General features: G+C 44.6%; 1 protein-coding gene across 1 annotated transcript; it reads right to left on the bottom strand.

Annotated features, from left to right (window-relative positions):
• Positions 1 to 4293: 4293 nt before the first annotated feature.
• Positions 4294 to 10991, bottom strand: LOC119652192 (zinc finger protein 32). The gene is made up of 4 exons (XM_038056135.1): positions 10300 to 10991; positions 5222 to 5412; positions 4700 to 4953; positions 4294 to 4517 (listed from the first exon to the last, which is right to left on the bottom strand). Exons 1-4 carry the CDS (start codon positions 10918 to 10920, stop codon positions 4294 to 4296), a joined length of 1290 nt encoding a protein of 429 aa, XP_037912063.1. The 5' UTR covers positions 10921 to 10991.
• Between the last annotated feature and the right edge of the window lie 12374 nt (positions 10992 to 23365).

The following is a 23365-nucleotide window of genomic DNA, read 5'->3' as shown; positions in this document are numbered from 1 at the left end:
CCTTCTAGCGCTCAAGGCGGACATGAAAGTCCTGGGGGTTTAACATGAGTACCTGCCGTGTAGGCATAATCCCACGGTCCTCTTCGGACACGGATTGATTTTGTGACCGCAATCAGAGCCCCGCCATGCAAGCACAGCGGTCCTGGTTTATACTGAGTGCAGGCTCAGTATTCATACCAGCGGATGCGAGGCCTATCAAACACCTCTGCCGCAACTAAGGGGTACGGCACCCGAGTTGTACAGCGCAACTCCTCGCTTGAGCTCCGAGGAGCTCTGCCCGCGATGTAGGCATAACTGCAACCACCATGAAACTCCCACTAGGGGGCCAACCGCAAATAACCGGGCCGAGAACACATCCTCCAGGAATTCTCCTGGAGCAAATGCTTTCAGAGGGCCGTCCCGGTTCCCATGGTACCAGATAACCTCCGGTGAGGCTTCGTGGACGAAGCCACTTCAGATGAGTCCCTTGCAGACTCGGGTCTGATCGTCTTCCTCGAGTTCGTGGGGCTCAAGGCGGACAATTAGATACCGGGAAGTGCCATGTCGCGGAGGAGGATGATATGACGTTGGAGAGGAACTCCGAGCAACAATGCAACCAATGGCCAAAGCAGCTCAGGTAAACTCCCACCATTCAAAAGCTGCATCTACAGCAGTTGCAAATCAACTTCATTGGATAACATTGGAGTAATGTTGGCTCAAGAATCCTGGATGTACCGGAGACCGATTCGTGGTCTGTAAGGGGAATCTATGTAGGTAATTCAGGATTCCTCTGCCGGAAAACCAAAAGCTTGCATCATTTTTAAACTCAATTTAAAAGATATATGCCTGTGACCAAGTCCAATTGGAAGCTGAGGGTGAACTCGGATTCACTCGTGGCAGCCCTGTATGTTGGATCACAAAATAAAAAGGTTCGACATTCAGGGCAACTTCGAAGTAGAACGAATAGTAAGGCATCCAAGGAGAACAGATTGGGATTCCTATATAAGGCACTAGAGCAACGACATGGATCATCTGCAAGTGGGGTCACAACCGGAATGAACTGGAAGTGGAAATTGTTGTTGACCTCAACAGAGCAGTCATGGAAGCATATGAGGCAGACTAGTTTTCCGGCTAAGACAGTCACGCTATTGAGAAATGTTCCCTGCTGGAAGAGGAACCTAGCCTGAATAGAAACAAAGGTCAACTATGCGAAACAAGCCGGAGCTGGCCGAGGCACAAAATGCACTGGCAGCATATAGTAATGCGATCAGGCAAGTAAAGCGAAACAACTTCAGGAAATTATGTGAAGGATTGAACAAACAACTGGAGTATCCAAACTATACAAAGCTGTAGCCAGGGATAGAGGATTGGAAGAGTGGACACTAGCCGAATATGAGGGTACAGATCAACTACGAGGTCTCCTTCCAGCTTCATAGCAGGGGATGCATTCCGGAAATACTACCTTGGATATACACTTCAATAGTAAGGCCAATGATTACATGTGGGATGGTAATGTGGACAGAAAGACTTGAATTGTCCTCAGGGATCGTCAATGATCCTTAACGGGTCGTTTACGATACGGGGGTGGCTTCCCCGAGCAAGTAGTTCTGACCGGCTAGCTCGTATAATACGTGCACCCTAGGTAGTAGCCTCGCGAAAGTCTCTCAGTGAAGAGCGAACTGCGAATGACCGATAAACGCCGGGACACACTGGAAGTCCCCGACTTTTCGACGTCGATGGGGTGATGTGAGCCTAGTTCTACTAAAGTGGAAGTTGTGGAGTGTATCAGGAGCCAGCCCCTTCAGGATCCTAGTCACGTAGTCTCCATAGAACCGGTATTAGTAGACCGCGTTGCCCCAAACCAGCGCTGATCCGTCCATGAGTTCCGGGATCGGACCTCAAAGAATTTGGGTAGGGGCTTTATGTTAATTTCCTAACTATTGCGGCCCGCTCCCTTGCACACGACGCGCTGGTGAAATTCGCATGGAGAGTAAACATAATGAAACAAAAAAAAAATGGACGAAATATCAGGGTAGGAGGAAGAGCTGACTGCGTCGCACATTGAAGCGACCAGTGAAAGAGGCAGCGAGGGCTGTGACACCGGAATGTCCAAGTAAAAAGAAAGCCTTACAAAATGGCGCGACTGACGGTGCAGGGACGGCAGCTCCAATACCCTGTAGAGTGCCTGTTCTGGAAAAAAACCCAGTCAGAATCGCTAGTCCTGAGAAAGTGGATTCGAACATGAACTGAGTGGAAGCACAATCGACCGACCTATCTGGAGCTGAAGAGAAAAGGCTCTTCAGGAAATGCACGACAGTGGTGAAGTGTATGCGGTCGGCAAACTTTCCTCCAGAAGAACGTCAGCAAAGGTGGGCTGACAGACGAGCGTTGACAACAGCAGAAGACGCGCCGAAAGCAAAAATAGCTGCATTTTCCGTTGAGAATACTGCAAGCGCCAAACAGATCGCAGATAGCCCACTGCAAAACGAACTGGAGAAAAAAACAGAAATAGGAAGACGTCAGGGCCCACAAATAAAAAGAAAGAACTCGCTACCGCGCTTGAGTCTAGTCTATCCAAAGACAAGAAGGCTACAAACCAGAAGCCAGTAACAGAAAAGACGAGGAAACGAAAAAGGACTAAACCGTCGGCTTTGCTCATTAAGCCGATGGAAAACAAGGTATTTGTGGAAGTCCTCAGTGAAATCCACTCTAGAATGAAACCTGGAAACAATAGAGCAGAAGTGTCTTCCATAGGGTGACGAAATCTTCATCAAACTGGGCCCGATGACGACCAGCAAGAGTATGTTCTACGAAGTTGTCAAAGGACTGCTGGTTGAGAAGGCTCTCGTTTCTTGTCTTGAGCCTATGTGCTCTCTAGAAATTCAAGATCTAGCCTGTCTCACAGAAAATGCCGAAGGGGAGGAGGCCATGAAGTGCGAATGTCCAGAGGCAACCAACGCCGGATAGATTTCACTTCTGTGAATGCTCGAAGCCAAAATCTCGCTGTAACTCGCCGAGCAATATGCGAGGAAATTCCGTAACAACGAGAAAATTAAAATTAAAGCTAGGTCGATATCTTCTTCCCTGAGGAAAACTAGTAGCTTAGTCGAGGCATTCGGGCGGTGGAGGTCCCACGATGAATGCTCATTCTCTATTCTTACCTTCTTGATTTCAGGGCTCCTTAGTGGAATGTAGGGCATTCGCACAGTCAGATTGTGCTTCAGTTTCACTATTGCGGTGAACGTGATAAGCTCACAGTAGGAAGACAAATACAAGCTGAACACAGACACCCATGACGATGTCTTTCTTTTAGAGAAAAACCAGCAGATTAGCTGGGGGGCACTTGGAGAGACGCAGATTTATTTGCGCTATTGTTTGACTGTTGATTCTTGATCCAAAAGCTCCTTGGTGCGTCGAGGTTAATCTGCTAGTCCGGTCACCAGAGTAAGGGTCTCCTCGGCAGTTGGATAAACCTACTCCGAACCCAGCCTTACGTACTCTTGGCCGGTCCGAAGACGTAAAGGTCGCGTGAAAACTTGCCTAACTATGCAATCTTAACCTGCAGCGTAATCTGACACCTTTCCCAAAAAAAAAGAATTAGTAGCGGCGATTTTAGGCCACAGAAGCCAGCTATAGGTTCTGGTCCTGATGGTCCTGATGTAACAATGTCATTAGGAAGTGCGCATCGGTAACTAGCAAACATCTCACGATTAGCTGCTCAAATTATTCCCATTTCCAAAAAGAATGCGGGGGGGGGGGGGAATTCCTGAGAAAACCATTATATCAGTTCTGAACCAGCACTTTTGCCAAAAATTGCATTGAGCATCATCAGCTGGCCGTCAAATTGCTTGACATTTTTTTTAAAACGTCACAAAAATTCTCTGTTCCAGAGATGCCAATGAGAGCGTGGATTACCAAGATAGAGAAGTTTATAATTTTTGTTTACTGCAGCTTTTGACATCGCACCATCGAGTTTCTTGTAAAGCGCAAATATCAATGCGTATTTTCTGAAGTGCTCTTGTGAGTTTCTCCGCCTTTCAAGTGAGGATACCAATATTTAGCGTACACGACATGGATTAGTTTGACTTTGATTAATTTGCTGATGTCAGCCATGCACTCTCATCTATCTTAGCATTGGAAAGTTTCAGTAAATTAGTATTAAAGAAAGAAAAATTATTCTATGGAGATTTTTTTTTTATTTCAGGAAGCATCTTTTGTATTCTTAAAAATATAATCACTAAATTTCGTAAGCTATATTATCAATTACACATAATTATATTAAAAATTGTTCATACCTAACTAATTTTAGATTTATTATGATAGGATCACTGTTGGTGTAACAATTGTTTCCGCGATCGGCCGAAACTGGCATTTCTTCGCATGCGTCCTCATATTGCTGGATTGCGTAAAAGCTTGATTACAATTGGGATGTGGACACACATAAGGCTTGCATCCGGTGTGGTAATTCAGGTGTGTCTTCAGGTGGTGTTTCTTGGTGAAGGCTTTCGGACAGATGGGACATGTAAACGGCTTTATACCTAGGAAATGATCCAATTATTAGTCAATGTCCATAGAAATAAAAGTAGGAAAAATAGGAGCACACATAGCTATGAATTATAAAACATCCAAGCTACAGATTGGAAGGAGGAGCGTATAAAATGTTATAGATATTTAGGATAACTAGCATAGATTGAATTTTACTTTAAAAATAAGGATTTACCTGAATGCAATCGGTGGTGCAATGTCATATTACTCCGATCAGCAAATGATTTCCCGCAAACTGAACATTGATAAGGCTTCTCGCCACTATGAGTCCTCATATGCTGCTTCAGGAGCATTTTCCGTGAAAAGCGTTTTCCACACTCTGTGCATTTATGAGGTTTGACGCCGGTGTGAATCCGTACGTGCATATTGAATGCAACACGTTGATTGAAAGATTTCGGACAATAAGGACATTCATATTCCTTTTTATTTCTGGAAACAAAGTGAACAAATTGGAGGTTTATTCAAAATTTTATTTGATTTGTCGAAATAGATAAGCATATGTCCAACCCTTATCCATTTTTAAGAGGCCTATTGTACTATTCCCCTTAGGCAATTCCAAACATCTAAGATCTTGGCTGGAATTCGAACCCGGAGCTGTCGTTTCAATCAATCTGACCCTCCCATCGTGAAGATTTTCTTTATCCCAGAAGAAGCACCCCTATAGAACGATCACTAGGTTTTCTACGACTTTACTTACCTATGAATTTTCATGTGACTACTCAAATAGCCTTTGTCATTAAAGGTTTTCCCGCATTCAGGACATTCGGCTGCAAATTCTTTCGTACCACGGTGCACCGATAAATGATACTTGTAATTACGAAGCTGGGAAAATCCTTTTCCACAATCAAGACATTCATATCGTGGTGCCTTGTGGGTTCGTTCATGAGCCTGGAAATATAGAATACAAATGATAAATAAAACAATACATACTTATATACTGCAGAAGTTGGGGGTAATCAAAGTTTAAGACGAGTGTTTTCTTTCGCTTTGCACTGGAACTGCAAATGGGGAAAGATGGATATACACCCGAATTCCCGACCACATTAAACTAGAAAACTAAATTCCCCAAGTGTGGAAGTAATTAAAAATATTAATTACAAATCAGGAGCACGTGCTTCATTAAATTATTGAAAAGGGGTTTGCCGGGGTCGATACAAAATAGAATGTTTTTTTGAGAAAAAAACCTAAAACGGCTAGTATCTAATGTTAGCAGATAATACTAGAAATACAAGATAAAAAGACTATCTCCAAATCAACTACTTTCCTGGGGTTTCAGAATGATTGGAAAGAATCGTTCATACTCTGGAAAATCTATTTCAATATTTTTTAACATGAAAAAATAAAAACTTTAAAACGACTGGAAAATATTTGGGATTGAGAACTGCAGTGATCGCAATAAGGCAAAAGTTGCGTTCCATATAAATCAAGCTGCCCCTTTCAATGCTGCAGCTCACTCTCTATCTCTGAGAACAATACCATCTTTGAAACAGATTTTAATATCATGGCTGGCATACACAATTTAAACTGATGAAGTTCCTCAATACATCTGAGACAAATTTATACTACACTTAAACCGTGTAATTCCGATCTAAAGTAGCAACCTATTCCGTGTCTGCTTCCTTTAAAGTAATCTCCTCTCACGACTTCGAACCTACTCCCCCCTCCTCATACTAAATCCACCCTTGAACTCCAAGGACAGGGTCAACATTTTTGTGATGTACTTATTCGGCTTACTCCAGATTTACGAAGGTTCGGTAGATAATTCATTATACAAATCGTATGGCTCAATTTTGCACCGTATAAGCTACCTAAACTATTCTACACTCAGGGGTCATTAGCGAACTTTAACGGGTCGCTAACGATACGGGGTACGTCTCCGTGGGGCCCGAGTAAGTAGTTCTGACAGTAGCTGGCAGTATAACTGCGTCCTAGGTAGTAGCCTCGAGAAAGCTTCTTGGTGAAGAGCGAATCGCCAATGACTGGTACACGTCGGCACACACTGGGAGTCTGCGGAGCCGTCGACAGGTGTCTGTCGACGTCGATGGGGTGATGGCAGCGTAGCTCTGCAAAGTTGGTCGTTGTGACCTGTATCAGAACCAGCCCCTTCGGGACCCTGGTCGGGTAGTGTGCATTGAACTGGTGGTAGTAGACCGCGTTGCCCCGAGCGAGCGCTGATTCGTCCGTGAATTCTGGGATCAGCTAAGCGTAGGTCAGGACTCAGGGAACTGGGGTAGGGGCTGTGTCCCGAGGGTACACCCGATCCTGACTATTGCGGCCCTTTCCGATGCTGCTCCAAAAGCTTCCGAAGTTCACCCTTGTGACATTCCACAGCCAGGAGGAGCGTCGTGTTGGTGCTCGCCGGCATGTAGGGTCGATCACTTCGCGATGTACTGGTGATCACTTGTCGAGAAGTCTTCTAGGATTCGCCACCCGTCCACCGATGATGCCAGAGATTCGAACCCAAAAGGGATCTCAGGAATGCTTCCACCACAACCTGGCCGCCGAAACGTGGATCCGGTGTGGACCCGGTGTTTAAAACTACTAAACTAAAAACGGTTCTCGCCGCCATTTCTAGAATTCGTTTCTGACTGAGTCATGCCCCTTTCAAGGGCTCTGGTATTAAAATCACCGCCTATCAGGATTCGTCCCTCCGTGGCCGAAACGGCGTACTCCAGAGCTTCAAGCCAGTGGCGAAAGTCCGGCATCGTCTCGTTCGGCATTAGGTAAGCGTTAAAAAACGTTATCGCTAAACACCGGATTCAGACAAATCCGTTCCCTCGGCCTTCGGCAAGAAAACGAAGTCGAACGTATCGGCACTGTTCGTCAATTAGCACTAGATCAGCATTTACTTCGGCAGCGAACTGTGCTAGCAACTGGTGAGCGGTTCCACTCCCGTGCATGTTAATTTGTAAAATGTGGATCATGCCATTCGCACAAGCGCCTTTCCAATTCCACCCTGAAGATTGGACACTCTCCCGAGCCCGCAGTGTGTGCGATACTCTCACCAGACGCGTAACGACCCTTGCAGAGAACGCAGCTCTCGCTTTCATTGCAGGTCTTCGCTTGCTGACCTACTTAGCCGCATCTCCGGCAGCTGCCCTCGTGTTCGGTCCCTTGCAAGCTGCTCACGTGTGTTCATAGTCCAGACACTTGTAGCACTTGGTGGGGACTGTCCGATGCCAATTTTGATTCTCCCGTTGCTAAAGAGTTTCCTCGCATCTTGTTCGAGGACTACCACCTCTGCGAGTTTTTGGCCTCGAGCATTTACAGAGGTGGTACTTATCCGGGCATGGTTTCCTCTGGACATTCATGCTTTTTCGCCTCCTCCACTTCGACCTTTTCTGCGAGGCAGTCAAGATCCCGGATTTCTAGAGAGTGCATGGGCAAGCTGAAAACAGGAGCCTTCTCCCCCAATAATCTCTTCACCGCTTGGCAGAACGTACTCTTGCTAGTCGTATTCGGGCCCAGTTCGACGAGGACTTCGCCAGCGTAGCGTCGCATCTGACATTGACGGTCTTGACAAGCCTTCTATGTACTGATCGACGGCGGAAATTGCTAACTTACGGAGGGAGTTTCATAAGCTCCGTAATTTGGCAAAACGTTTGCACGCCAACGAGGAGGCATGCGCCATAAAGGCAAATTATAAAACAGCAAAAAGGAGACTCAACAGCGCTATAAATAAAAGCTCGCGGCTGGCAGATCCTTGTCAACGAGGTGAATGACGACCCGTGGACGCTTGTCACCCAGAAAATCGGGGCTCTATGGAGGCCCTGCATACTAAATACCGACCAGATGGACCGCATTGTACGGGCATTGTTCCCCAGACATCCTGTATGGGTTGATGTCAAAAGATGAAACTCAACTGGTGATTACTCCAAACATTACCCCAGAACGCCTGCGTGTCACCCGAGGAACTCATGGTTCAAAACTTTAGCTGATGGTGAGACCAACAATTGCCCTCAAATTATTGGTGGTCTAAAACTCACTCACGAAGAGGACAACTGATGCTCGAAATACCGGTATATGAGCAATGAAAATCCTTTATTCGGCATTTAGAAAACAATTGCGTTAATTGCCGTGAAGTGAATAGGAAGAGGAGATAGCCCTGCATTTCATATGTGGCTGAACGGATTATTCAGACCACAAACAAAAATATTTCGAAAATATTCTTTGCACACTCTGCCTGCGAGCGTCACCATAAGCCTAGGCCCTCTTCTCTGGAACGTGATATATAACGGGGTGCTCTTGCTTCCCGTAGCAGAGGAGGCGACGTTGGTCGGTTTTGCAGATAACCTAGCGATAGTGATCGTTACAAAACTCCCGGAGGATGTGGAGGTTTACGCCACCGAGAGGGTCATGGTTGTAAGGTCCTGGCTTGGGGGGCCAAACTGAGCCTAGCGGAGGAGAAGACGGAGGCAATCCTCATTACAAATCGCCCGAAAAGGAATAAGATCAGGGGATCGGTTGGAAGCCATATGATCGTCTCAAAGCCGACCATCAAATACCTTGGCGTGGCTCTCGATGCAAGGCTGAGTTTTAATGGGCATATATCATACGCCTGTAAAAAAGCTGCAAAGGCCACGACGGTCCTTGCCAGGATGATGACGAACGTAAGTGGGTCGAAACAGTGTAGCAGGCTGCTGATAGCTGGGGTCGTGCGGTCCATATTGTTGTACGCGTCGCCTGTGTGGGCAGAAGCTTTGGGCAACGTACAGGACTGGAGGAAGAAAAATTCTGCCTTTCGTCAGATTGCGCTGAGGGTATGCAGCTCATTTCGAATTAGTTCGGATGATGCGATGTTCGTAATCGCAGGGATGGTCCCTATTGACCTATTAGTAAAAGAGATGGGAGTCGGTGTGAGCCACCAAAACTTAATCCGGGAAGTGCTCAGGTTGGAGGTAAAATGGACTTCCGTCATCCACACAATTCTGCGGATACAAACCCAACTCCTGAGAGAAGCACGCGCAAGAAGAGCGCAAAGACATGGAGAGGCTGCACCCTAAAGAGTGTCCACTTTGCGATTTCTTGTTTCTTCTTCCTCATTTTCTTTGAGACTGTGTTTTAGTTTTTCATTATCACGACCCTTGATGCGATGCAAGCGATACACCTGAGCTAGACGGATAAGCACATAGACGAACACAAACATCCATGACGGGGTTCAAATCAGGAGCATAATAGCGAAAGATTCGCACTTCACTAGTTTTGCCGTGACACAGTCGACTGTAACGAAAAAGGACACTCCCTTTTATTTAAGTCGGTTCAGCGAAAATTCAGACCGTTTTTCCGAAATGACTTTTTTTCCGTGCTGAATATGCTGAACTTGTACTGTTAATCCACGATATTCTAATACCGCAGGACTCTCGTCGATGTGTATGTTATTGAAGCTTTTTAATGGACATATTTACAGCCACAGGTCTTTTCATGGAGCTTGAAATATATTTCTTCTTCGTCTTGCTCTCTTTAAGGATGAAGTGAGCTGAATATATGTTAATAAGATTAATTTTATAATTTATTTATTGTCTTAAATGAATTTTGTGTGTTCCTTCTTTATCTCACTGGTTGAGGACGGTAAAAATTAGGGAGGTTCGAGTACTATTCAATGCAACGCAGGTTATCAATATTCAAAGTAATTTTTTAGACTAACAATTTGAAGCTTTCTCGACAGCCTTGTGGAGTGTCAATGAGTGTGGTGGACCACATTAACCAATAGACATTTTTAATGTTACTTTTTGCATCTTTGGACTCAACACACAAACAAATATAATCAATTCTTACCTCCAAAGTACTAGCACAGCCAAACACCTTATCACAAATCGTACACTTGTAACTGATTTCATCGTCCAAAATCTTCTGCTGCTGACTCTTCACGTCGACCGTAACCGATTGCATGACCAACCGTTCAACGAAATCACTTCTGTGCGGAAAAACTTGGGGAAATCCACTCCACAGCGCACCACCCATGCTTGCAATATTGGGAAATGCGAAATTTTTAAAATATCGATCACAACCGTTACAGTTGGCCAACGCGTTCAAATCCCAAAACTTATAAACTTTAGGTTTCACTAAATTCTCACTAGTCGTACTTCGTCCTGGCTGCGGGTAATACCCCGTGGTCGGCACAAGAGATGTTGAGGCGGATAAGGTGCCACTACCCGTGCTGCAGGTTGAGGTAGGGGCTGAGTTCGATTTGGACAGATCGATTGGATTTGAGTCTTTAACCGCTTTTGCATCACTGAGGATTCGGTTGATACTGAAGTCAGTATGTTGCCTGGTATGCGCACTGGTATGGACATTGTTTTGGAAAGTACTCTGAGCCAACAGTTGATTAGAATCCACACGAATCCCCTGGATCCGCTGAAGGATCGCCTGTTTAAATCCTACTCTGAGGTCGGTCATCCTTATCTGAATCGACCGCTCCACCACGCGAAAAAGATTGCAAAGTCAGGTGAGTCCGCAAAAGCGTTTTGTTTATTCAGAGACGAACGGAATTAAAATGAGGAGGAGAAATATCTTCACCCAACTGAAAGTGTCAGCTTCACGTTTGCTTCATGATCTTGATCATGAGATGCTCCGGCCAAGTGATGCTGATCTTTCGCTGGAGCCGTGGTGTGCCGTCGCTAATCTTCAAAGATGCCAGAGATATATGGACAATGGTCACTTGGCTTCATATAAACAATATTAATAGAGGAGACGTGGCTTCGCATTGGTCACCTGTACCAGACTCGGAGCTTAAGGCGACACCGTAAGTAGGGATAATTAACGATCATGTTCTAGGGGTAATGCCACGCTGCCTGGCTCCCTGGCTGCCTCGCTACATTACCGCAGTCACCTGAATGAAAGATCGCATAACATCAGAAGCTAACAAGCTCGAAATTTTACTGTAAAATGTCCTCATCATAATGACGATGATTGTTGTGTTGTTGCACTTGTCGTCAATGTAATCGTCACAGAAATCATGATATGGTGATCCGTATGATTTACTCATTAGGGGCCGGGAGTGAGTCAGGTGCGCGGATACCTGTATCGTCGGCTCGGAAGCTGTTGTCCGTGAAAGAGAGCTGATATGACAATTTTTATGCCTATTAAGGCGTGCTTGCGGACCAGGGGGAAGGGGGGGGAGGGTGATTTGGTGTAATGCAATTAATCAGTGATCTTATTGCTCGCTTTTAAGAAATTAATTGAGTACTTAAAATACCGTGTATTTACGATTTCGTGAAAAATGTCATGCACAGCATATAGAATTGCAGCTTGTAATTTCGTTAAATATTGTAATATTTCATTTCGACATGGTTTTTGGTTTAAGGTGGAGATGAAGAAAGAGTTTTGTAATTTTTTTGTTGGGTTCAGGTTGCTAGAAGTATCTTTAGAGGATTTGTGTACTTGACAGAGCCGTACTAGGTATGAGGTCTAGATGGCTTGACCTTCTAAAAGATTCAGGTTATTAAAACCTCACATTTACTTCCTGAGTTGTGGTTCACACTGCGATAAAGTCCTTTTGATCATGAACTATAGTCAGTTCTCTCTCTTCGTATAATCCCATGGTAAGCGTACATCCCCATTGATCAGATCCTTCCTTTACAGACGACCTTGAAGCTGGGTAGCTGCTCCATGAGATCGTAAGACTTGATCCATGCAATTGCTAACTCTTAGTAAAGATGGTATCTGGAAAAATCAACTTGACAAGTTTATGATTGTCCGCGCTAGGCACTGAGGATATAAGCATTATGTATCTTAGATGGAAAAGTGACAGTTGTGCTTATGGATGGTAAAATCTGAAAATGTATGGTCAATTCTGATAAAAGTACTATTGTGGACTTCAAGATATTATGGTTTTTTTCTGTGATTTTTAAGTAGCCGTATATGAGAATTTCATAGAATTTTTACTCTATTATTCATAATCGGCGCCCAATGTGGGGTTCATGAAGCTGTAATAAACAAGATGCCTTTGTGAGGATCAAATGACAAACCTCAGTTAGCTGGTGGCAACCCTGTAAGCAAAGCTATACTTCACGACAAAAGACTTGATGATTGTAGACCGTTACGCTTCGTGCTCCCTAAGAGCTGATTTATCGAAGTGCTTATAGCAAGAATTCCGGGACTTGGACTGAAATGAGTCTTAAAGCACAAAATACAACCGATATTGAAGCAGAAACGTTGATAGCTAGTCCACATAAAAAAGGTATTTTTAATCCTAAATTCTATTTTTTTCCTATCAGGTATCTCCTGGCATTAGGTATCGTGGCATTTAAATTCACATGGGGATGGGGAAAAAACTTGATCTATCATAGGAAAATTAGGATAATTTGTGGTCCCGCTTCGGAGGCGGTGGAAAATCCACATCAAGTGCTACAGGTTCTTGCAGTCAGGTAGATCACCAAGCGAAGACCTGCAATTAAAGCAAAAGTTGTGTTCTTTGCAGGGATCGTGGCGCGTCTGGTGAGAGCGTCGCACACACTTCAGGCTCGGAACGGTGTCCAATCCTTAGGACGAAACCAGAAAGGGCTAGGGCGCGAATAGCGCGATCCGCATTCTACAAATTAACATGCACAGGAGTGCAATCACTCACAAGCTGCTAGCGCAGTTCGCTGCAGAGGTAAAGGCTGATCTGGTGCTAATCAGCAAGTAATATCGGAATAGGGACCCGACTTCATGGCATCTCGACTTATCGGGTACCGCGTCCATCTGGGTTCGGGACGATGTACAAGGGTCGATGCTATGGGTTTGCCTGGATTCGGTGTTTTGAGATAACGTTTTTTAGCGTCTACCTGATGCCGAATGAGACGATGCCGAACTTCCAGGGCCGGCTTGATGCTCTGGCAGACGTCGCTTCGGGCATGGCGGGGCGAATCCAGGTAGGTACTTGAATAGGGAATGCCTCAGTCAGACTCCAGAGGGAAACGGATCCTGGAAATGAAGTCGAAATCCGGGCTCGTAGTTTTAAACACGGCGTGGATCTATGTCGACGTCTCATCGCCCAGGCTGTGAAGGAAGCATACCTGACATTACTTTTGCGTCGGAATATTTGATACCATCGCTAGACGGGCGGCGAGTCCTGGACGACTTCTCGGCAGGTGATCACCAGTACATCGTGCGGGGGGAATGTCATAAGTTGCATGCGCCGTAAAGGTAAATTATAGATCAGTAAAAAGAAGCCTCCTTTTCACAATGAGAGCCCTCCATGAAGCAGTTGTCACCAAGAAAAACGAGAAGGCGCCAAGTTCTGATGGTATCCTGACGGAAGTTTACGAACTGCTGTTCCTCCAACGGCCAGACGTGCTGTTTGAGGCGTTTAACGCTTGTTTGAAGGAGGGAATTTTTCCTTGTTGCTGGAAGGTAGCGAGACTCACGCTGATCAGCAAAGGAAAAGGAGACCCGGAGTTCCCGCCTGCATATCGACCGCTGTGTATTCTTGACACGGCCGGGAAAGTGCTCGAAAAGCTCATCGAGAGCAGACTCGCTACAGCAATTCGCGCTGCCGGGGTTTTATCTCCAAGGGAGTTCGAGTTCAGAACAGGAAGATCCACGGTGGATGCTGTTATGGATGCGGTTCATTGAGCCGAGGCACACAGCCGCCCATCTCGGCAGATAGTGCTCCTCACAACGCTTGATGTCAGAAATGTCTTCAATTTCATAAGATGGACAGATATGCTAGGCAAATTAGAAAACTCAATCCACACTTACGGATATTGAGAGATTATCAGATAAACCGTTCCCTGCTCTATGAAACGCTAGAGGGCCAGAGAAGGATGGAAATCACATTGGAAGTGGCACAGAGATCCATCCTAGGGTCAGACCTCTGGAACGCTTCCTATGATAGTCTGCTGAGACTCGATATGCCCGAAGAGTCGCGCCTGGTCGATTGTGAAGACGACGTTGCGACACTTGTTGCGAGACACACTGTTGAACAGGCACAAAGCAGGCTTGGCATATTGATGCAATGGGGTAAGCGAATGGATGACTGCTCATGGTTTCAGCCATGCGCTAGAAAAAAAATGAAGTAGTCATCATCAGCGGACTGGTCTGCAGCTGGAGTCGCGGCCTTGAGTCGGCTAATGGCGTATGTTGGAGACCTTATATCTACTAGAAGATGCCTTCTCATGGGAGCAACGCAGTCCGTTCTGCTCTATCGCGCAGAGGTATGGACTGATGCCCGTGACAATTGCAAAGGCGGGGAGCATTGCGAGTGGCGTCTGCTTATCGCACTGTCTCAAAACCGGTCGTAACCACCTTTCATAAATTTTTGCCCTTACGGCGCTAGATAGCTTTACGCTCCTTGACAAAGAGGGCAATGGTGATCGCGGTAGTGATCCCCGTTGCCCTCCTTGCCAAGGAGCGAAAAGCTATCTACCGCCGTAAGGACAAAAACTTAAGAGAGGTGGTTACCCGTAAAGAAAGTCAACACACGCTTACCGAGTGCCCGCTTCTAAGTGGCACGGAGGTTTTCAATCTTACCCGCCCAAGATTGGGAAGGCGCGATCTCTTGATTGTGTATTCTGCAATGGAGCTTTGGACGACGCTGAAGATGCTTTTTTTCTTTATACAGACACAGGGTAACTCTTTCCAGACAGCATTGTTTAAGAGAGGTTGAGGAGCGCTGGGAGATGGACTAAAGTTGCGCATTACGTTCAGGCGGAAGGACAGGATGGCTTGGGGTTCCCTGAACTATAAACTTCCTTCCTCCCCTCCCTTCCCGTTTGTGAAAGGGATTCCCTGGCTTGAAGGCTCTCAAAACCGGGAGAGTGGGAGGACTAACCCGAAGAAATGTGTCAAACGGTTCCAGGCTAGTTTTCTGATAACAGGGAGACGTTTAGTTGGTAGTCCGACGGCGTACTGTTGCGGGAGTCCAAAACTCTGTGTATAAACGCATTCATCTACCCTGTGATGGCCCGTCAGACTGAGAACTTTAGTTTTCTTGGTGTTTATCTTCAGTCCAACGCTACTTACTTCTCTTTCAAAATCCAAAGCCATTTCGCCAAGGTTCGTGATCAGGCGAGAGAGCAAACAGATGTCACCAATAGTAATGCATCAGACAAGTTCAGTTTTGTCAGTTTGGCCTAAATTCTTATATGTATCACTGTGCTGAGAAGATCCCTCCTGACTTTTGCTGATGGGGGCGTATCCAACTAAACCATAGAAGGTAAATGTTCGGTTTCCTTCAGACTAATGTTAATGAAAAATATTAGGCGAAGACGGCTTTACGGTTTCTTACCAGGCAGAGGCAAATCGTCAGACGATGCCTCACCTCTGCCCTGGGAGCAGCGTGATCGAAGCGGCCCACAGATGTTAAGTGCTCCATTATATAATTTGCAGAACACAACATGACTACGAATTATATAAGCTGGACCAGAACTAAACATATTTTTTTTATGATTGCGGGATCCTAAGTCCGCATACACTTGATGTCGGACTGGACCAAGTGAGGAGCAACTTACTCCCTCTTTTTTTGGTCCACAGAAGACTCGCCTTCATCCTTCTTCATCTGCAGCTTTTCGTTAAGAAAGAGCTCCCAGCGGTCGCCACGTGGAGGTGGAGATAGGGTGTGGTAGTAGAGCGATTGGTGTTGGTTCAGCAGACGTTTCCCAGATTTTATGCTCCATCGTGGGTACCAATCCAGGTTTTGCTCTGGGACCTATACTACCCTTTGACCAATTAAAGTATACAATGATAAATAGAAAAAATGTTGCTGAAAGTTTCCTTCTAGCAGAGACAACTTCATCACTACTCCTCCCTTTCGTCAAAGGAGTGGCGTGACCGTAATTGGTAGTCAGAGTTTCGCTGTGTGTACATATGAAATACCTACGAATTATATTAGGTTGGGGAAAAAGTAATGTCGTATTTTGTCAATAGATGGCGACACTTAAAAATATCTTGTGTTGTACTTATCGCATCGGGTCATACTATACGGCGATTTGAAGACGGGCTACAGGTGTTTTTTTGACAGTTTTATGATCGTACGTTTCAGTCTCAAGTTATAGCGCGTCAAAGATGGAGTCCACCAAGGAAAAAATTCTTCATATTTTACATTTTTACTACTTGAGAGGTAAAAATGCAACGAAGGCGGCCAAACAAATTTGTGAAGTATATGGGTCCGACACTGTAACGATTCGCACAGCACAGCGTTAGCTCGATCGATTTCGTTCTGGTGTAGTGGATGTCGAAGATACACCTCGTACTGGTAGGTCAATCGTCGTAGAAACCGATAAAATCCTTGAAATCATCCAAGTAGACCGGCATGTGAGCATTTGCTCGATTGACCAAGAACTGGGTAAGGACCATAAAATCGTTTGGAACCATTTGCAGAAGATTAGATTCCAAAACAAAAACTGGATGTTTGGGTGCCACACGAGTTGACGGAAAAAAATCTCTTGGACCGAATCAACCCCTGCGATGCACTGCTGAAACGGAACGGTGATGGTGATGAAAAGTGGATCACGCACGAAAATCTCAAGCGAAAAAGATCGTGCTCAAAGCGCGGCGAGCCGGCCCAAACCATCGCCAAGCCCGGATTGACGGCCAGGAAGGTTTTGCTGAGTGTTTGGTAGGATTTGAAGGGAGTCATCCACTATGAGCTGCTCAACTATGGGCAGACCCTAAATTCGGTCCTCTACTGTGAACAACTCGACCGTTTGAAGCAGGCGATTGACCAGAAGCGGCCAGGACTGGTCAATGGGAATGGTGTTCTGTTCCACCAGGACAGCGATCGGCCTCACACATCTTTGATGACCCGCCAGAAGCTACGGAAGCTCGGATGGGATGTCCTATCGCACCCACCGTATAGTCCGGACCTGGCACCAAGTGACTACCATCTCTTCCGGTCCATCCTTGGTGCTACTAAGTTCGTCTCAAAAGAGGTTTGCGAAAACTGGCTGTCTGAGTTTTTTTGCAAATAAGGATGGGGAGGGGTGGTTTATAAGAGGGGGATAATGGAGTTGTCCTCTAAATGGCAACAAGTTTGCAAACAAAACGGCATATATTTGACTTAAATCGAATAATTCTAAGTATGTTAAATAAAGCGTTGAAATTCGATCACAAATATGACATTACTTTTTCCCCAAATCAATATTTAGTGAAAACGGACTGATTCACGGAAAAGTTGGACGAAGCAAATGAATTCCTGTATCCAAAAATAAAATTAAATTCAAATTTTTTTAATTTTTAAATTGGCAGTTAACGGGTCTTATTATTTACATTTCCAGCACGCAGAAAATACCTCAAACATGATCTGAATCAGATAACATCAAAAGGCTATTGACATAGGTGTAAAGTAATTAATCGGTCCTTGAAACAAAAGACTTAAGCGAGTAACTTGATTTCTATACATTTGCGTTTTATATTTCCGTTTCAAATGAAGGGCATCCATTTTCCTGCTACCTATTTTAGATTCTCATCTCGGCTCGGATCTCAGGCACTGAAAACGATTTAGTGTGCTGTACCATTTGAAAGCCATAAAAATTCCGTTTCCTAAAAATGTGTAACTATACAACATCTTTGTCGTAGTTGTCGCCGTCCGCGTAGTCGTTGGTATCCAAATATTATATCTTCAAGCTAATTAGTGGTTTGTAATAGTTCCAAGACTATTATTCTTGGACAATAATTCTCCACTAACCTTTGACATCCACCTGACAGAGATTTACCTGTGCGAAGATATTAAAAACTGTTCTGCATGTTTGTTTGTATAAGGGCTTGATACACGGAGAAAAGTGGGTTAGTTTTGATTTATACAGTCGGGAATGGGGGATTATGATGAATGTATTATGGCGAATCTGGGAATTTGCTTCTTTTGTAAGGCTTCAAGTTTTTCTACCCCTCCTTTCTTCTTCTTTTGATAATAATCTGCCGAACTTGCCTCTCTAGTCCCTTTGGCGTGAGCTCCACCTCAAGGTTTTCTTAAAACCACTTTCCCACTCTATCTTTGAACAAATTTCCCATGTAGGCACCCTCCTAAAAGGTTCTACCTGTCCCCCTATAAAAATACCATTCTAAAGCACCACCGATCACTTTACAGGTGCACAATATTATCAAGTTCATAAGGTTCGCTTAATTTGCCGTCATGTAGGCTTTCGTAATTTTCTAGGGAAAAAAAATTCCCACATCATTTGAATGTGAATGGGTAAAAGGACAGACGGATGGATGGCTAGGTGGATGGCTAGATGGATGGAATATCATATGACACAGAAGGTCTACTGAAATGTCACCCCGCTTATTATCACCGGTCAGCGTTGTTCACATGTCCGCACACAATGCTCGAATCTCTTGGATCTTCTCTGATGGTGGTGCAGTCACTTTGAAGAGGCGAAGAAGTAAAGCTTGGGAGATGATGATCCAGTCGCCACAGTGCCTTTCATTTGTGTCATCTCATTTTGCCAGAACTGTCGCTCGAGTGATTTATTTAATTGCTCGCTTGGATTCTGGTAATTCTGTTTCGTTTGCTTTATCTAAATTTGGATTTCTTGTACGTGCTGCGCTGTGGTATTTGAACTGTGCTTAGTTTTATTGTGGTACATTTGCTTGGAGGGTCAATGATAAATTTGATGATGGATTATAGTTAAAGATGGATTTATTTGTATTAGAATGAGGTAGGTGAAATTGCTTGTTGGTGGTTATAATGATGGCATTCAGTTAATGATGCCTTTATTCTCCTGTTTTCTTTCATGTCTGGTAGAATTCAGTGGAAATATTTGGCTCTACTCTGCGGGTAAATTTGTTTTTGCTAAACTCTTTGTTTTAGAATTGTAGATATGCAAGACATAAGGACAATATCTATGGTAGAAAAAGAAAGTGAGGCAGACCCTGCCTAAGATGGAACGATGGCGTAGGCCAAGGTGCCAGACAGCTATTAAAGATATCGAATTGGTGGACCACGGCGCAAAACCGGGACGTCTAGAGTTCCTTATTAAAGCAGTCCTAGACCGGATTCCGGTTGTTGCCCGTTGATGATGAGATAAGCAAGTTAGTGAACGCTTAACTAATACGTTGTAAGACATAAACATATACAGTCAAGTGAAGGCTGAAAAATTGGAAACTTACTTTGTATCGGGTAAAATAAAGGACCTCTTTTGTTTTGAATCCCTTTAAACATTTTCTTTTGCAATAATATCGTTTTCCATCGGACAACGTTCCCGGTTTTTGTCTTTTCGTCCAAAGAGTTTTCTCGATATTTTTTGAGAATTGCGGGGTCTTAAGTCCGCATCAACTTGATGCCGGACCGGACCACATGGGGAGCAACTTACCCCCTCCGTTTTTGGTCCACGGACTCTTTGTTTAGGGCTTAGCACTGAAACTTTCAAAATATTAGGCGATAACGGTTTTACGGTTTCTTACCAGGGTAGAGAATAATCGTCAGATGCTGCCTCACCTCTGCCCTGGGAGCAGCGTGACCAAAGCGGCTCGCAAGTGTTAAGCGCTCACTTTATATAATTCGCAGAACACAACATAACTACGAATTGTATTGACCGCAAATCCTCCCAGACTATTGACCAAAGCTTGGCAAGAGCTGACAATATTTTTTGAGAATTGGACCAAAAAAGGAGAGAGTAAGTTGCTCCCCATTTGGTCCGGTCCAGCATCGAATTGATGCGGACTTAGGACCCCGCAATTCTCAAAAAAATAGTCGCTTCGGTCACGCTATTCCCAGGGCAGAGGTGGGGCAGCATCTGACGATTTGCCCCTGTTTGTTTCTGTCGCCAGAAGGTGGCGAGCCTTGCGCTGATCAGCGACGGCAGTGCTGAGCTGGCTTCTGCATAGCAAACTCTCTGTTTGCTTGACACAACCGGAAAAATTCTCAAAAGTTCATCAGGAGTTGACTCGCAAAGGTGATATGTGCTACAGGGGACTCACCCCTACGGCAGTTCGATTTTAAAGCAGCTGTTGATCTGAGGTGTATAGTTGTCGTTCTCGATATCAGAAACCCCTTAAATTTTTGGGTTCCGGATATATTAAGCATTGGATTGACGCTCGACACGAAGATGAGCTTTTTCGAATAAGTCGAAACAGCGTCAGGCGCAAGTACCGAGACTACAAGTTTTGGAATGCCATTTGCTTACCGTTCTGTCTCAGATCCGGTTATGATGGGATGACGGGAATGATCCCTGTAGCCCCTCTTGCTGAGGAACGTAGGATCGTCTACAAGAATTAGGGAGAGAGCCCGAAGAAGGAACTTGCTGGTACAGAGTGGCGACATACAATGGGAACAAGAACAAAAAGGCAGAAAGAATTTTGAATCGAAAATATGGTGAAGTTGATCATATCCTTACTTAATTTCCAACCGGACATGGAGGTTCCTAGTCTTACTTGTACAAGATTGGGAAAGCACGGTTTCTTAACTGTGTGTTTAACAGGGACGTGACTTATGAAAGGTGGGATGGGGTTCGTCTTCAACTTTATCCAGGCACAGGGGAACTGCCTCAGAGAAATGCTTTGGCATTATATTCGGTTCAGCTTTGTGCTGAGGTCGACCATTGGAGGGACCACATGACAGAGGGCTTTTTGAAGTAATAATTTCCCTATCTACTTTCTGCTTTCACTTGTGAAAGGGACTCCCTGAGTACGAAGGGCATGGCCGGTACTCGCGGTTGTGATAATAAGGCATGGCATTCAATGTACTGCCACGAACACTGCAATGAAAGGTCGTACGTGCTCTGAACCGAAGCTGATTTTCTTTCAGATGGTTCTGTTAGTTATGATTGCAAGGAGGATATGTTGGTTTGATACTGTAAGGGATTTCTAATTGGATTCAGAGAGCGGAGAATACAGTTTCGGCTCCTAAACTAAGAAGCCGTCCCTAACCTGTGTTCTTTTCAAATAGGGGAGCAACGACCACATATAAAAATTGATAACTTGCGGTTTCGTTCAAGGCAGAGACAACTCGGCAGACGCTACCTCATCTCCACCCTAAGAACAACTGGCCTTAGTGGTTATAAGGTATTTTTTGCCCGTTTATATACGTTTATAAATGCATATAATAAGCTTATGGCCATTTTCGACGGTACGGGCAGCTTCATTAAAATGGCCCCGGAATTATCAGGGCAAGGTCATATAAAGGAAGGATGCAACAAAGTCAGTACGCACTACCCTTAAAATGATCATAATTGGCCGCCCTCCCTATTGGATACGGTTCTGAGACGTGGTTGGATTGTGGGAGGGATGCTGAAAAAGACTCTCTGCTGCCGAGTCAATCTGATAAAAAATTACGAACAAAGCAAAACCGAGGACACTATAGGAATAAAGTTGTAGTAGCGCTTAGTTATAAATCCTGCACAGCAGCTGACGACAGCAATAACTCAAAGCAGGGTCGGCGAATTTCACTAAGTGTATAGACGGATATTGAGGATATCAACAGCAATCAATTTTCACTACTCTGGTTGCTATGGGTTTTTATATAGTAACAAGGGACTTGTTGTGATATCGTAATATTTCTACTTCAAATTCAATTTAGAGAAATTTCGTCTAGTTTACTATCTCTCTAAATAATCCCTAAATTACGGAACTATATATACTGTGCTATTGCTGGCACTATGACCAACTAGATAGGCGATTTTAATATTAACAACTTAATGGATGGTTGCGATCTGGGGTAAATAGCTGGCTCTCAGTAGAACCATGCGAGTGCTTTTTACTCGGAGGAAACATATGATCGGGGGAGGAAGAACCCCAGCAAATGGGAGGTTACCGAATAGTCCGTCCTTACAATTATTTTGAATAGTTGAGGGAAGATAGAAAAGTCAATGCCGTGGAATGGGATTCTTTCGGCCTGTGTACGTACACAACAACGATATTTGCAAGCATGACATAGGGCGACGAGATTCTTCGACAAAGTGATTATCATAATCAATCCTAATGCCTGTGTTCTAATCATGGTAGCCCAGATAAAATTAGCGTATCTAGGGAGTAACAAACGCCACGCCTCACTGGCAGTTGAGCCCTAACGGAAATATAAAATGGGTGGAATACAGTCCACTTGGGTTTTCTCTCGTTCGATTGTGGTATCCGTGTTGGCGAGAGAGTTCCAGGTGCGCGAGTAAGATGCGTATTTTTTTTCTATTGTCATTTTTAAATACAGCGATATTGCTTTATAGCCACCTTGCTACCAGATGCTAGGTTGAAATGCTTCGAAGTAGGGGACATAATAAAATTCCTGCCAGTTATAGACTTGAACGATATACTATAATTAATGGGGATACTATAACCACTAAAGGGCACAATAGTTCTCCTTGAACGCAGTGAATCTTCCTTTGACAGTATTATTCCAATTCTGTTAAGGGAAAGTTACTACAATCTTGCCAGATGCCACAGATGATTTTACCTAATAGTAGTACTAAGTGTCAAGCATTTAGGCTCGGACGATCCTACCTACTTAAATTATAAAGGGGTGCTGGTGGCTGGTGGTAGGTCAATTGGAGAATCCGTCGAGAACCTCCCACAACATCGAGCATGTATGCTGAATGGTAGATTTCCGCATGGTTTGAACCAGACTGTGTGAGAATCCCAGGACATGAAGGGAAGCCGTAAGGGGTTTGGATACGTTCCCTATAGCTGACAATATTATGGGAACTACAACCACTCGCTTGAGAAAGACGCCAAATTTCTTTGATTTCCCGAGCCAAAGGTGGGGACTTGTCTTGTCAACTAACAGCAGGCTTGTTGTGTAGAATATGGCGATCAGTTAGAACTTGCCGGTCTCAATACATAATATAAGCAGAGCTATCAAGTACTGCTTGTGGGTCATATATGTAAACCGGACATGTTACCGGGATCAGTTCATGCTTATATACAAGGTTTTGATGGATGACCTTACGTACAGCAATTTGCCTGTTCGTATATTACACCGACGACATAACAGTGT

This window comes from Hermetia illucens, chromosome 3 (assembly GCF_905115235.1).
Source record: "Hermetia illucens chromosome 3, iHerIll2.2.curated.20191125, whole genome shotgun sequence".
NCBI lineage: Eukaryota > Metazoa > Arthropoda > Insecta > Diptera > Stratiomyidae > Hermetia > Hermetia illucens.
This window is presented reverse-complemented; position numbering and strand designations above follow the sequence as displayed.

Bases quoted from the DNA above. Each gene is read 5' to 3' on its own strand.
- LOC119652192 (XM_038056135.1), bottom strand. From the start codon at position 10,920: ATGACCGACCTCAGAGTAGGATTTAAACAGGCGATCCTTCAGCGGATC. The intron at 5,413-10,299 runs GTAAGAATTGAT...CTATATTTCCAG, and splicing joins GCTGTGCTAGTACTTTGGAG to GCTCATGAACGAACCCACAA. The intron at 4,518-4,699 runs GTAAATCCTTAT...ATCATTTCCTAG, and splicing joins GCACCACCGATTGCATTCAG to GTATAAAGCCGTTTACATGT.